Source organism: Schistocerca americana, chromosome 1 (genome assembly GCF_021461395.2).
Source record: "Schistocerca americana isolate TAMUIC-IGC-003095 chromosome 1, iqSchAmer2.1, whole genome shotgun sequence".
Classification (NCBI taxonomy): domain Eukaryota; kingdom Metazoa; phylum Arthropoda; class Insecta; order Orthoptera; family Acrididae; genus Schistocerca; species Schistocerca americana.
Genome location: NC_060119.1, coordinates 207,074,299 through 207,090,354, shown reverse-complemented (window position 1 = coordinate 207,090,354; position 16,056 = coordinate 207,074,299). Strand labels below are relative to the sequence as shown.

At 40.8% G+C, this 16,056-nt stretch overlaps 2 protein-coding genes across 2 annotated transcripts in view; one reads left to right on the top strand and one right to left on the bottom strand.

The window, feature by feature from the left end:
- The window catches only part of LOC124594437 (active breakpoint cluster region-related protein), a 112,095-nt gene extending 110,210 nt beyond the window's left edge, over positions 1 to 1,885 (bottom strand). Inside the window, exon 1 of the mRNA XM_047132844.1 lies at positions 759 to 1,885. Within this exon, the coding sequence (XP_046988800.1) occupies positions 759 to 1,794 (1,036 nt within the window). The 5' untranslated portion in view covers positions 1,795 to 1,885. The remainder of the gene's footprint in view (positions 1 to 758) is intronic.
- Positions 1,886 to 2,441: 556 nt separating this feature from the next.
- The window catches only part of LOC124594338 (calcineurin-binding protein cabin-1-like), a 244,964-nt gene continuing 231,349 nt past the window's right edge, over positions 2,442 to 16,056 (top strand). The window contains exon 1 of the mRNA XM_047132739.1: positions 2,442 to 2,679. Within this exon, the coding sequence (XP_046988695.1) occupies positions 2,593 to 2,679 (87 nt within the window). The 5' untranslated portion in view covers positions 2,442 to 2,592. The remainder of the gene's footprint in view (positions 2,680 to 16,056) is intronic.

Sequence of the window (16,056 nt, the reverse complement as noted above, 5' to 3'; positions counted from 1 at the left end):
CAGGTAAATGGGCAGAATTAAACAATGTGGCTTGAATCTCTGCTTGCCAGTGTGATTTGACATTTCACTACTAGGTTCAAATGGCTCTAAGCACTATGGGACTTAACACTGGAGGTCATCAGTCTCCTAGACTTAGAACTACTTAAACCTAACTAACCTAAGGACCTCACATACAACCATGCCCGAGGCAGGATTCGAACCTGCGACCGTAGCAGCAGCGCAGTTCCGGACTGAAGTGCCTAGAACCGCTCGGCCACAGCGGCCGGCTCACTACTAGGGATCTTTAATAAGTTAACTGTATGGACTGTTAATAAATGTGTGTCATGTAATTTAATGAGGATTTCACTGATGATTGAGATGAGACTCCATGAAACTGGATTATTGGCAAAAAAAACTATATAGTTTCTGCGACACATATTTGTTAAGTATTTATGGCAGGCTATATAATTTATCATGGTTTCTTTGCCTGTGATAAGTATGAAGTTTTCTGTTCTGACTTTCTTGTTTACATCAAATGCTCAACTCTAGTTTCTTAAATAACATCCACATGAATGTTTATATTTCTATATTTACATATTGGATTAGCTACTTGTTTAGTCACATACTGAACATTGCAGGAAATAATCACAAATAAAACACTAAGCTGAATCAATATATGAACAAGAAATACCTTACAAAAGTACAGATATAGGCCTATACAACTGCAGTTATAATTTAATAGTGTACAGAAATAATAGTAGACTGTTGACAATTCATACCTGTTTGTAAATAAACATAGTCTCCATCTTGAGCGACAGAATCATAGTAAGGTTCTTCTTCATCATCCTGCTGCAAACATTTTAAACCTTCACCACTGTCACTCATTATGGAATCTCTACTTGATGTAAGATTATATGCATCATTTTTATTTTTAACTCCATCTTCCCCAGAAGCACTTCGCTCAAGAGAACTGCTAGCACTCCTATCACTGAATGCTGCGTCACTTTGATCAGTGTCAACATTCTTCTCTTTTCTCTCAGCTCTATCACTGTTTGAAGCACTACCCAATGTATCACTAGCATTTTCATCCAGCCTGGTGCATGCTAAATCTTCAGCTGCAATCACCGAATAAAGTTCTCCTCGAACATTACTAATCCTCTTAGGTGGTGGTTTTGGAGGTACCTTTTTCGGAATGGGTACATCCTTGTTGGCTGCATCCTTTTGCTCTTTGTTGATAGCATCCTTTTGCCCTTCTCGCTTTGCAGCATTCAATCCATTAACTTCAATAACTGTTATATAATTTGATATATTCGGGTGCGTTATGCTCCTCACACGTCTACTGTCATGTCCTTTACCACAACCTGATGGCCTCTCTGTAACTTCACTATTGGATCTGGAAACCTTGGATTCAGGGGACGCTAATTCACTCACACACTGATGGACAGAACTGTCATTCCTTTCTACTGTATCTTCGTGCTGTATACTCTTTTCTATTTCCCCTACTCCGTCAACAACTGCTTCGGTGGACGTTTCGTTAACACTAGCTGCGCGTTTAGATTCATTTTGAGCATCATCTTGTTCGGAACTCGATTCTTCGTTGTCTGAAGCTTTCGATCTGTGTTTTTCGACATCTAACAAAAGTCTTTCGAGATATTCTACGTAAAATTCTTCTTTCTCTAATTCTTCCTTCAAGACTGCAACTTTCTGTTTGTGTTTGGCAAGGTTTGTTCTGACATCTTCTTCCCAAGCTGCTGGCAAACTGCTTCCTGGGAATCTCTGTGCCCAAACATTTCGGAAGTCACCGAAAACGCTCATCGCACTGTCATCAGACCGTAATTCACATTTTAAACAATGGCACTGAATAAAAAAGTTTCATAACAATCCCACCCACTCCGTTACCTGTCGCCTGCCATGATAACTATTATCGAAGGTAAGTCAAAGATAATTTCAAAGTTAAGTTTAACATATGACATTTTAGAATTTCAGCAGTCTGTTTGGTCTTTCATGCTAAGAAAAAAGCGTAGAATAGTCTAAGTAGGAATTCAACATTAAAAATTAGGCCTATCAGATATAATTCTGTTAAATGGTATAGTGGAGGGCACTACAATCTACAACTAAGAGTATGCTGCTTAATTGAAGAAGGAAAATGTAACTTCACACTCTATAAAAGAAAAAAATGCGCGAAATATCATATTTTAAGCTATCATTTTATTAAAAAACTCAAATTCGAAATGACCAAAAATATGTCCCGCACGAATTAATTGTCAATTTTTATCTAGGAGGTAGAAGCATCAGAAAAAGTGCATATAACTGAGGTGTTGCAAAACGTACTTGCAGTTAATTCTGCTAGTTTGTTACGAATATGAGAGTTGTGCGATTTTCTTAAGTTTATTGCTTCCGACCAGCAGATGTATCTTTGGCTGGTTTACAATGCATGAATGCAATTTATAAACATAGGATGATGAGTGGGGGGGAGTGACAGTGGGCAAAGCAGTGCATTGATGAGAGAGGTAAACGTAAACAATGGACAGATAGCAACTATAAAATAGACGCCGTAAGAGCGTAGAACACCGGGTACTTGATCTTGGAGATTTACTTGTGCGGAATCTAACAATGATTAGATTAAGAGCGCTGAACGAGGAGTCGTCGGAAGAAAGCGAAGGAGAGGAAGAAATTCCGACATTTACTAAAGAAGCCCAGGTAAAGCTAATTTCAAGACAATCTAAAAATTTTTTTTTTCGAGTGTTGGAGTCAGGGAGTCTTTGTATACAGTTTTGTCATTGAAAGGTGGGTTTTAACATTCAGTTCATGGCGATTAACATGTCGTGTGTGTGTATGGAATTGTATTTACAAACTGTCTTGTGACTAAGAAGAATATATTTACTAGGTTCCGTTTTCCTGTAATTAATGTATTATCGTCTAAGTAAGTGAGGACAGTACACCGAGACATTCCATTAAAATGTTTTGAATGTTTCGTATGTAAATCACGTTATTAAAGTTTTCGTATTACATTTTGAAGGAAAAATAACGAATTTTGCCTGTTATTCAGCGCTGAAGTTCCTTGTTTCTGTAACGCTATAGTTAAACTGTACAAACCACTAACTGTGCTACTGCAATTTAATAAGCGTTCAGCTTCCATCACTTAATCACATCTACAGCGATACAGTCTGCTACATTAGTGGAATCACGCAACTTGAGTAGTGCTTCTTACGAACGTCTTTCTGAGCAAAACTACAAAACTCTCACTTGCAGCCTGGGAACTAGAGCATGCTGCTTTAATTGTTGGTAGATTATGCAGGGATTCATCTTCTGTGCCTTCTTTCAGTGCTCTCTAAGTGAAGCGTAATATTCCTTTTGTAAATGGTCAATGGCATTTGAAGAATCAATATTATATGAAGTGTGACACTTCTGTTTTCGCCATTGATAGTGTCTGTGTTAAACTGTCTATGGAGTCTTATAACAGTGGGATGTTTGTGTTTTCTCGGGGATGCGTCACAAGCACCTCTGTAGATTGATACCATATAGTAAACTCTTGTTAACATGCCTCAATTGAATGGAATTATATTTGACCCTACAGGATTAGATGTACTTCACCTACAGAAAATGTTTTTGTAAAATATGACACACTCAAAACAGAGAACATTCAGTATCACTTAGTTCCCAAGGAACAACCATTTTGATTGCAGTTTGACACTATCCATTACAAAGAAAAATATGTGTAATTTTAATTTAACAGGTACTCATTACCATTGTAAAATTTCTGCTTCACCAGATAGCCTTTTAAGTTCCTTTGGAAAGCTAGTGTTGTGTATACTACCATGCAGGTAGGTAGGCAGATGCAACCACAGAAAAATTCATTGTGCTCCTTCCTGACATTTGATCTGCCAGTTCTGATGAAAGCTCTGTGACAAACAGTGTACTGTACATAATCAGGAATGAAGATTCATCTGCAGGCACAGAAATAATTTTAGGAGCGGATCAGAGAAATGTTATGTAGACATGTCTACTGTTAATATTATATACAGGCAAATGAGCAGAAGGTACTAGTTGAAGTCTTGGATTAGTACAAATGGTATTGTTATCAGTGGTGGGAAATGTCTGATAAAGAGTAGTAGGGAAACATTATATTCTGGTTGTATGTAAAGGCTGTTAGTGGCACCAAAGTTAATGCCCCGTCTCTTGCGAATCAGACAGGAACTGAAATTGAGGTCAGCAAAACAAAAGCTGAAATGCTTAACTCCATTTTCAAATGTTTCTTTGTAAAGAAAAACTGAGGAGAATTGCCCCAGTTTACTTCTACAACTGTCGTATACTTTGAGTAAACAACTAGCCATCAAACTTGAATTTCTACTACTGTAAGATAAAAAAAAAGATAAAAAATGTAATATACATACAACAGAAAATTAGAAAACAACTTTCAGACATTGCTGAAAAAAAAATTACATCGAACATCTGTAGACAGCAATAATGATTTACTCAAAGTTGACATATGTCCATATGTACAACATCAGAACATGTACTGCTGAAGGCAGTAAAGTTGAAATAAGCTTATATACTAAAATAAGATATTGATTAGTATACTTTATACCAGTTCACTGCATAATGTCCTACTGTGACATAATATGTGCTGCAGGTCCCACAATAAAGAAATAATGAGATAACGTGAACAGAATGACTTCCTTCATGCCAACCAGCGTGGATTCCAAAAACATTGATCATGTGAAACCCTGAAACTTCCTGGCAGATTAAAACTGTGTGCCAGACTGAGACTCGAACTCGGGACCTTTGTCTTTCATGGGCAAGTGCTCTACCATCTGAGCTACCCAAGCATGACTCACCCTGTCCTCACAGCTTTACTTCTGCCAGTACCTTGTCTCCTACCTTCCAAACCCTGCTTGCACTTTTCTCACATGGCATACTGAAAGCTTTGGATCAAAGCAGTCACCTATTTGCACTATTTCTTGATTTAAAAAAAAATAAATAAATAAAATTGACTCCGGTACCACACCTACGCTTATTGTCAAATGTTCTATTATATCGGGTATCAAGCGAAATTTGTCATAGGATTGAGCACCTTTTGGTAGTGCGGACACTGCATGGTGTCTGAAATTGAGTCCTCGTAAGATGTAGAAGTAACTTTGGGTGTGCCCCAGGGATATGTGTTGGGCTGTTGCTGTTCATGTGGTATATTAATGATTTTGTGGACAATATTACTAGTAAACTAAGACTTTTTGAAGATAATGCAGTTATCTATAATGAAGTACTGTCTGAAAGAAGCTGCATAAATATTCAGTCAGATCAATGTGGTGTAGAGATTGGCATCTTGCTATAAATATTCAGAAATGTTAAATTATGTACTTCACAAAATGAAAACCTGTTGTATCCTATGAGTATAATCTCAACACATCATAGTTGGAATTGGCCACAAATATATTGATGTAATACTATGTAGAGATATGAAGTAGAATGATCACAAAGGCGCAATTGTGGGGAAAGCGGGTGGTGTACTTCAGTTTACTGGTAGGATACTGGGGAAGAGCATTCGGTCTACAAAGGAAATTGCTTACAGATCATTCGTATAACCCATTCTAGAATACTACTCAAGTGTGTCAGACCTGTACCAAATTGAACTAACTGGGGATACTGAACATGTACAGAGACGAGCAGCTCAAATGGTCACAGGTTTGTTTGGCCCTTGGGCGAGTGTTAGTGATGTTGAAGAAACCAATCGGGCAGACTCTTGAAGATACATAGACTATGCCAACAAAGTCTACTTACAAAATTTCAAGAACCAGCTTTAAATGATGTCTCTAGGAATATACTACAACCTCTATGTATTGCTCACACAGGGATCGTGAGGACAAGATTAATATGATTACAGCACACACAGAGGCATTCAAACAATCATTCTTCCCATGCTCCATATTGAATGGAAGAGGAAGAAACCCTAATAACTGGTACAATGGGGTGTACCTTCTGCCATGCACTTTGCGGTGGATTGCAGAGTATGGATGTAGATGTAGATAGACATGTAGATAGTTGGTTCCGTGAATTATTTGCACAGTAAATCATAATGATGTGGAACAAGCCATTTTATATTTAGGCCCTACATCATAATTTATTTTGTAAATGTATGGCTACATACTTATGATTTACAAGTGGTTTTATTTTATTTTATTTTTTATTGGCATGCAAATGTGTGTTAGTAATTCCTACCCACCATCTTTTTACACCATGCAGTAATGGAAATTCTTGTACAGAATAGGAAATGTCAAGGAGTTTGCTTTCAAATCCTACTTTGTTGCCGGCCAGACATTTGTCAGTGGCTAAGCTATCAAAAATTTTGGTTGCACCCCTTTTTGTGTCGAATTCAGTGTGGCATAATGAATTTTTTTTTTCCTTCTGGTGTAGTAATTATGTACATTATTGTTCCTTTTGAATTGCAGTTGAACTTAGATGTGACGTCATCCATTTGTTGGCTATACCACCAGTTCCATAAAAACTCTGTTATCGAGGAGAATATTGTTATTCACACAGTAAATACCTTAGATAGGTCACAGAAAGTACCATCCACTGCCATTTTGTTATTTAATGCCTGTAAAATTTTATAAGTAAGCATGTAAATGGCATTGTCTAGAGAGCAACTCTTCTGAAACCCAAACTGTGAATTACTGGGTTTATTACTGTTGCTCATTTGAGATATATCTCAGTTAATATATTATTCAAGAGTACATCACCTTCCCAAAAATTTTCCAAAATAACATCAATAGTGAAAAAGGTTGGTAATTATTGACAGCCGGCCGGAGTAGCCATGCGGTTCTAGGTGCTACAGTCTGGAGCCGAGCGACCGCTACGGTCGCAGGTTCGAATCCTGCCTCGGGCATGGATGTGTGTGATGTCCTTAGGTTAGTTAAGTTTAAGTAGTTCTAAGTTCGAGGCGACTAATGGCCTCAAGTTAAGTCGCATAGTGCTCAGAGCCATTTGAGCCAATTATTGACATCTCTCCCATCACCTTTCTTATAGAGGGGTTAAACAATATCATACTTCAGTCTCTCTTGAAAAATGCTAGGCTTAGTTATGCCTTACACATTTAAATTAAGGCAAAGCCTGTTATATGAGAACATATCTTCAGTACTGTATTACAAACACCATCAAGTTCAGTCAAATTTTTATTTTTGAGAGAGTATATAATTCTCTTAATTTCAGAAGAAGTTGGAGATATATTCGTATGATTTACTTTTATAAGAGTTGCATGTTTCCAACTTACTGCAGTGGTTTTTCTCTTGAAGTGTTTGTCCCTGTATTTTGTACTATATTTAAGAAATGATTATTAAGCATATTTGCTACCCGTGACTCATCATTTATAGCCCTTCCATTCAATTAAGAAGTGATGTTATCCTATTCTGTGGCTGTTTGTCCTATCTCTTGTTTCAGTACATTCGATATAGAGTTAAGTTTGTTGTCGGAATCACTGAATTTGGACAGAATGTGCACGTTCTTTTCTTCTATAGTGGCAAGAGGATGAATACCTTTGGAACAGGTTTTGTGGTTGCTAAAGAACTGAAACATGCGGTGATGTGCTTCCAACCAATCAATGAACGGATGTCCATATTAAGATTAAGGGGAAAATTTTTCAGCATTACAATGAGAAATGTACATGCACCCACAGAGGGGGTAGACAAACAACAAAAGGACGAGTTTTATAGCAAGGTAGAGCAACTGTATGATCAGGCTCCCAAACATGATGTCAAGATATTAATATGAGATCTGAATGCAAAAATAGGAAAAGAAGGGGCCTTTCAGCCAACCATAGGAGGATATAGCCTCCATGAAATATCAAACAACAATGAACTTAGGGCTGTAGATTTTGTTATAAGCAAAAACATGACTGTTGGCAGTACATGTTTCCCACACAAAAAAAAAAAAAAAAAATGCACGAAGAAACATGGGTTTCACCAGAATGACAAACCAGAAATCAGATAGACCATATAATGATTGATTGGAGACACGAATTGGACATAATGGATGTTAGGAGCCAATGTGGAACTGAGTGCAATTCAGACCACCATCTAGTGAGAATTAAATGTAGACAAAGGATCTCACTATTGAGTAAACAAAAAGGCCACAAACAAAATAGGTTTGACATTAAGAAACTTAAGTTAGAAGAAATACGGAGAGCATATCAGATGAAAATAGAAGAGGGGATTAAGAATGAGACCGACATCAAATGAACATATAGAAGTAATGTGGAAACAATGTAAGACTGCAATCCATGAGGCAGCAGGAGAAGTTTTAGGACATGAACGGGCTCAAAGGAAGAAAGGGTTGACGAAGAATGTATGAGAAGAATCGAGGAATGTAATATAGCATGAATGAAATTATTGCAGAGAAGGACTTGAGAAAATCTGAATGAATATAATGAAAAGTGCCGTGTAGTGAAGAGGATCTGCAGACATAAGAAAAGAGCACTAGAAAAGAAAAAAAAACTGTAAGAAATTGAACAGCTAGGAGAAAAGAAACAATGTTGTGAAATGTACCAAAAGATTAAAGAAGGAAAGACCGGGTTCAAAGCCAGAACAAATATGTATAGGAACAAAGAAGGGAAATTGATAGGGGAGAGTAAGAAAATACTTGACAGGTGGGCAGAATACTTCCAAGAGTTACTGAACCCAGAAGTGGAAGGGTTAGAATGAGAGAAACTGGTGGAATTAACTTACTATGAGGCAGAGGTTTTAACACCAGAACCTAACTGGGGGAAGTGATGCCAGCCATTAAGACCTTAAAAACAATAAGGTGCCTGGAGAAGATCAGATCCAGACTGAACTTCTCAAATATGCAGGGGAAACGCTGTGGAAAACAATTCATAAAATAATACTGAATATCTGGCAAGAGGAGAGCATGCCAAAGGAGTGGAAAGCAGCTATATGTTCCCCATGCATAAAAAAGGAGATAAATTAAACTGCCAGAACTATTGAGGAATCTCCCTACTAAATACTACATATAAAGTTTTCGCCAAGATTCTAACCAGCAGGTTTACTCCATATGTGGAAGAGAGAGTTGGAGACTATCAGAGTGGCTTTAGAAGAAATAGGTCAACAACTGACCAGATATTCACATTGTGCATACTACTCGAAAAATGTTATGAACATCAAATTAACATACACACTCAATGTCAAAAAGACCAAGTATATGGCAATGACCGACCAACAAAACCTACCAAATCTCAGGATAGCCGACAGGGAGTTTGAAAGGGTGAGAGACTTCAAGCACCTTGGATCGACTATCACTGAGGCAAATGATGTTGGCAGTGAGGTGAAAGCCAGAATAGCAGCAGGTAACAGATGCTACTTTGCCTCATTACCCATGTTTAGGTGTTCGCTTCTATCACAAAAATCCAAAATCCTCAATTACAAAACAATTATAAGACCAGTTCCAAAATCCTCAATTGCAAAACAATTATAAGACCAGTTGTTAGGTATGGTGCTGAAACTTGGACCAATACTGTAAATGAGAAAAGGATCCTTAGCATATGGGAGAGAAAAGTGCTATGTAAAATATATGGCCCAATATATGATCAAGAACTTTGGCGCATTCGTACGAATGCAGAACTACAATACCTTTTTGAAGAACCTGACATTGTCACTACATTAAAATAAGAAAGCTGCGGTGGGCAGGGCACATGGTCAGAATGGAAGAAGACAGAGCATGTAAGGGGATTTTTGATGGCAAGGCTGGAGGCAGACGGCAGAGGGGACACCCCAGAAAGAGATGAGTGGATGGAGTTGAAGAAGACATGAAAAAGCTGGGTGTCAGAGGAGGGAAATGGAAAGCCATGGATCAGATAGAATGGCAGGATATTGTGATGCAGGCCAATGCTCTTCAAGGGCTGTAGAGCCGAGGAGTAAGTAAGTAAGTGCACATTCTTTGAGTTATTAATAACTCTTCATAGGAATTTTTGATAGTTTTTGTAGGGAACAACTACAGCAGGATCTCTACTCGTTCTTCTCAAGAAGTACATTTGCTTTTTCCTTTCACACGTTATTTTATTCCCTCTAATGATGCTTCACTTTTCCATGCAAGTCATCTCTTTCAAACTAGTCTTAAAAACATTTTTTTGGGACTCATTAATTATTCCATTTGGCTTCCACTAAGCAGTATCAATACTGTAAGACACTAAATTATTTATCCTAACTAACTGTACATCACGATCAGAAAGAACATTTTTATACTGTATACACAATTATTTTCTTGAAACTTCTTGGCAGGTTAAAATTGTCTGCCGTATTGAGACTCAAGTTGGGGACCTATGCCTTTCGTGAGTAAGTGCTCTACCAACTGAGCTACGCAAGCATGTCTCACAACCCATCCCTACAGCTTTACTACCACCACTACCTCATCTCCTACCTTCCAAACTTCACAGAAGTTGTCATCAACACTTCCAAAAAGCAATGAATTGCAGTGACCTGGATTAGCCATGGCTGGGGGATGGGTTGTGGGTCATGAGTCGTGCTTGGGTAGCTCAGTTTGTAGAGCGCTTGCCCACGAAAGGCAAAGGCCCAGATTTCGAGCCCTCGTCCTGCATGCAATTTTAATCTGCCACGAAGATTCGTATCAGCACACAGTGTAGAGTGGAAATCATTCTACAATTATTTTCTTGCTTTGAGCTTCATTAGAGAAAACATTATGAATTAGAAATCTACCATCTTTATCCGCCTGTGTTGGAAAGTTAATTGTAGGATCCAAATAAGGTTTCCTGGTCATTTTTCGTATCTGAATCCTAGCCTAGTTGAATATGGACAGTGTATCAAACTGGGGAAAACGCTAGCATGCTATTAAAAATAATGCATGAGGGAAAATCAATAAATGAAACAAAACATTCTGTTGATAAAAATCCGAAGTGAAAATCAAATGTTATAGATTTTCTTAAACATCCAAGCTCTGCAACATTTGCACTTCATACCTTGGAGAAGAAAATGTCAAAAAATTAACATCTTATTCATATTTTGTTCCACAGTTTTATGGCATCCTATTCTGCAACAACTCTTCATTGAGAAATAAAATGTTTCTACATTTACATCTACAACTGCAATCCACTGTGAAGTGCATGCTTGTTGCATAGATGGATGTAACAAGGGCCCCTCTAGATCTTTTTGCAGACAGTTCATTGTTGATCAGAGTATGGGAGGTCAGGCCCCTTAACTGGGTGTGTAGGTAGGTAGAATTCAAATAGAAATGGGTCTATCAAAGTTCAGTATAGTGATATGGCAAGAAGAATACGAATTTTGATCAGGAAAGAACTGAGTAATCAACACAAAATCAAATAGAGGTAATGCTCAAGGAGGTCTAATAATGAATGAGAATGTAGGAATGTGGCTGAGCTACTATCAGCAGGATGTGGGAGCATTATAGTAGCTAAGACAGATGTAGAGCCAGTTTGTACCTCAGTAGTACATGTTTGTCATCTAGCTTCCAGATAATGAAGAGATTGATAGAATGTGCGATCAAGTAAAAGAAATTATTCAAATATTTAAGTTTCCACTTAATTGTGATGGAGGAATGGAATCCAACAGTAGGAAAATAATTAGAAGGAAAAGTATTTGGAGAACATGGCCTTGGGGAAACAAATGAAAGAGAGGATGCCAAGTGGAATTTTGCACAGGACACAATTTAATCATTGCTTGCACTTGGTTAGGAAACACGAAAGAAAGTTGTACATGTCAAACAATGGAAAGTCCAGTTGGAATACCAATAATAACATGAAAAGGATAGATTCCTACACACTGTAAAGATGATACATTGAGTTGTAGACAGGCACAATGAAAAGACTGTCACACACCGAGCTTTTGGCCAAAGCCTTCTTCGTGAGAGAGAGAGGAAAATGCACATACATCATCCCCAAAAGTAGGCAAACTTCATCCACAAATGAGAGCTATCTCCAGCTGCTCTGGCCAGATTGCAACTGTTGCGTTGAATGAATGCAGCAATTTGGAGTGGGCCAGGGAAGGGGAGGGGTAGCAGGCTATGTTAGGGTGAGAGAAGAGCATCTTGTGGTAGAGCGAGCAGGGACTAGAAGGTGGCAGGACAAGGCAGTCAGGTGCACCTTCGTGAGGCTGGGAGGGGGGGGGAGGACGAGGAGCAGAAAAGGAGAAAAGGATAGGAGAAAAGACTGGTAGGTACGTTGGCAGAAAGAGCAGGGTACGGTGAGGGTGAGGGTACATGAATTGGAAGGTGCTGATAGGATAGACGGTGCCATGTCAGAGGACGAGCTACATGAAAAGCAGCAATGTCATGTACTAGCTTTGTTGCAATCATTGCACAACTTTTTAAATTGGTATGACAATCAAACAGCTGTCACCAGCATGAGTGGCCCCCTACCTAACTGCCGCCAAGAGGAAAGTAGACCACCCTGTGGACAACATGCAGCATGAACATAACATGCTTGATTTTAATGGCTGCTTTGCAACCCAGGATCCACCCCTCCACCACCAGCTTTTCTGAACTGCGCTGATAGGGGTTACCCTTAGAACATGGTCTGTGCTCCCAAAATTGTCGTGGCCTCAACCTACAAGAACTTACTGTCCCCCACACACTCCACCCAACAGTTTCGCCATCCCCCCTCTGTCATATCATCTTCTCCCAGTTCATGCCCCCTCACCTTCATTGTGATCCTTTCTCTGCCAACACACACTTCAGTTTCTTCCCCTTGCTGCTTCTCTACATTTTTGCTCCCGCCCTCCCCCCCCCCCCCCCCCCTCCTACATTTTTGCTCGCTGCCCCCCCCCCCCCCCACCCCACCTTACCCAAGTGTCCTGGCACTGCTCCTGGCAACCTTGTTCTGCCACCTTCTAGTCCCAGCTCACTCCATTAGACAGTACTCTTCTCTCCTCCCCCCTGCTATCCCTCTCCCTTCCCTGCTTTTGGCCGAAAGCTCTGTGTGTAACTGTCTTTTCATTTGTGCCTGTATGCAATTCAATGTGTCATCTTTACGGTGCATAACAATCTATCCTTCTCATAATATTGGTTAAGTTATATAGATTTGGAGCTACAAATCCATTGCAGATGTGAACACTGACCATAACTTATTATTTATTTATCTATTTACTCATTCCTAGATCATTTGGTACAACAGTGTGAGAAATGCCAAGTACATTATGGAAATGACATATACATAAGGGAGATAATGACAGTGGCACGTAAAGTGCCTTCCGCCACACACCGTTGGGTGGCTTGCGGAGTATCAATGTAGATGTAGATGTAGATGTACATATATTGGACATGGCAAAAAATAGCTGACACATTTCAAGGCTAAGCAAATTCCAAACAAAGCATGTGACAAGTTTTATTTAATTCTCATCTGAAAGTACTTGACCATACTGGGAGTGCTTTTTGAGTATACTTTTGACATGTTTGAAACATGTTGTTGCCTTTGGTCGAAAACTTTTGCAGTACTGGATCAACAGTGATACAAAAACAATCCGGTTGACCTCTGACTGCCAGAACCCCTGAACACGTGGCAGTAGTAAGACCATCCCCTCAACAATCTCAAAGCTGCTCACCCCCTATAGGTCCGGGGGTTAGAATAGACCTGAGGTATTCCTGCCTGCCTTAAGAGGCGACTAAAAGGAGTCTCACATGTTTCGGCCTTTATGTGATGGTCCCCTGTAGGATTTGACCTCCATTTATCAAGACTTTCCCGAAGAGCGAGCCAATTGGGGAAGGGAGCCTTACAAGGTGCATCGTGTCTATCATGCACTGAGACCTATCGCATCCTTCGTCAATGTGGATCTCCACTTTTGCTCATTCTCCAGCTGTTGGGCAAGGTCATCCTTGTGGGTGCGTGATTTTCCATCAACTGTGCAGCATCGTTTTCTACGCTGATGATGATAATGGACTTGTTTGCTTGGTTGCACCTTATATTCAGCACGGCAGCCAGTCTGTTGTGGTGGGGCCGCCATGTTACCCTGTTGGTTGTAGCCTCCTGACCACACGGGTATCGCTCTGCTGATGCCTTCACCATTAACTCCACATGTATGCTGAGGAGTAGATGCCCGTCTTTCTGGGGCATCGGGACTCACAGCAACGGCCATCCTGCCAGGTGGCCGTTGGTGCAGCTGGGTGGCCCCCATGAGGATGACACCTGGTCGGAGTGGGTGGCATCAGGGCGGATGACATGCGATGAAGTATAGTACATCATCTCTCACTGGTAGTCAAACACCAGCAGTCTCTTAGCGTTCACGGGCTCAATTCAATGCACAGAAGTACAACCCCAAATCGTTCCCCTCTCTGGCCACACCATGGGAGGAATATGAGGCTAAGGATGGCAGCGTCTTTTATTTGCCCCGGTACATTGTATGTTCGAGAGCTGATGGGGAATCTTTCATGAAGATGAAGCCTCAGTTTTTTGTTGAGCATTTAGAGGACACATTTGGGGAGGTGGAGGGATTGTCCAAAATGAGATCTGGGTCAGTCTTGATCAAAACAGCATCCTCTCTCCAATCATGGGCATTACTTGCTTGTGACAATCTGGGGGATGTTTCTGTAACCATCACACTCCATAAAAGCTTAAATATGGTCCAGGGTATCATATTTCACAGGGACCTTCTTTTGCAGTCTGACGATGAGCTGCGCACCAATTTAGAGCGGCAAGGTGTACATTTCGTTCGGCTTGTCTACTGGGGTCCGAGGGATAATCAGGTTGCCACCAGTGCCTTCATCTTGGCCTTTGAGGGCGATACATTACCCGAGTAGGTAAAGGTGATGGTCTACCACTGCGATGTAAAGCCCTGTATCCCTCCCCTAATGCGGTGCTTTAAATGCTGCAAGTTCGGCCATATGTCTTCCCACTGTACTTCCAGCATCACATGTAGAGATTGTGGACGCCCACCACATCACAATACTCCATGTGCCCCACCTTCCATCTGTGTCAACTGCGGAGAGCACCATTCACCTTGCTCACCTGACTGCAGGATTCTCCAGAAAGAAAGGAAAATAATGGAGTACAAGACCCTGGACCTACTGACCAATACTGGGGCTAAGAGGAAGTTTGAAAGCCTACATCCTGTACATATGACATCGTCTTACGCCCCCGCTACAACAATTGCAGCCCCATTAGCTCCACCAACCCAGCCACCTCCCAGAGCTGGAAGACTACACTTGCCCCTCGATGGTGGGAGGTACTTCCCTCCCTGTTGTTGCTCCTGCACCACCTACTTCGGCAGCACCCCCCCCCCCCCCCCCCCACTCAACCATCAGGAATATTAGTCCACACTTCTGCATCAGAGAAGCGTAAGTCTTCTTCGGCTCCTCTCGCTAGGAAGGGGTCCCTCGGGTCACTCCCTTCCCAGGTTTCTGCTGGTGGGAAAGATGACACCCGCCAGTGGCTGAAGAGCTCAAAAGCAGCTGATCGTAGGGCTTCACGCTCATCCTCAGTCCTGGAGACTGAGCCAGTGAAGTCCTCCGAGACAGGGAAACCCAGGAGCAGTGACAGAAATCCAAAAAGAAGATCCCCAAGACCAAGGAAATTGCGGCAGCACCCACACCACCTCTACCTACAAGCTCTGCGGATGAGGTGGAGATTCTGGTGTCCGCTGAGGACCTAGATCTCGCCGGACCCTCAGACGTGATGGATATAGGCTGCTCAGGCAATAAGTCAGTGGCAGCAGGTGATCCTGATGATTAAACTGCTTCATTGAATGTTCCATGCCTTCCCAGTATCACGATAACATAATCCTCCAATGGAATTGTGGCAGTTTTTTCCACCGCCTGGCTGAGCTACAGAAACTGTTAAGCTTTACACCCCTCCAGGAAACCTGGTTCCCGGCAATGTGGACCCCTGCACTCTGTGGCTATAAGGGATATTACAGGAACTGTAGCGACTATAATAGAGTGTCAGGTGGAGTTTGCGTTTGTGTCCTAAACACAGTCTGTAGTGAAACTATGCCCCTTCAAACCCCTTTTGAAACTGTGGCTGCCAGAATAAGGACGACACAGGAAATAAATGCAATGTATATCTTCCTCCAGATGGTGCAGTACCCTTGAATGTATTAGCTGCACTGATTGATGAACTCCCTAAACCTT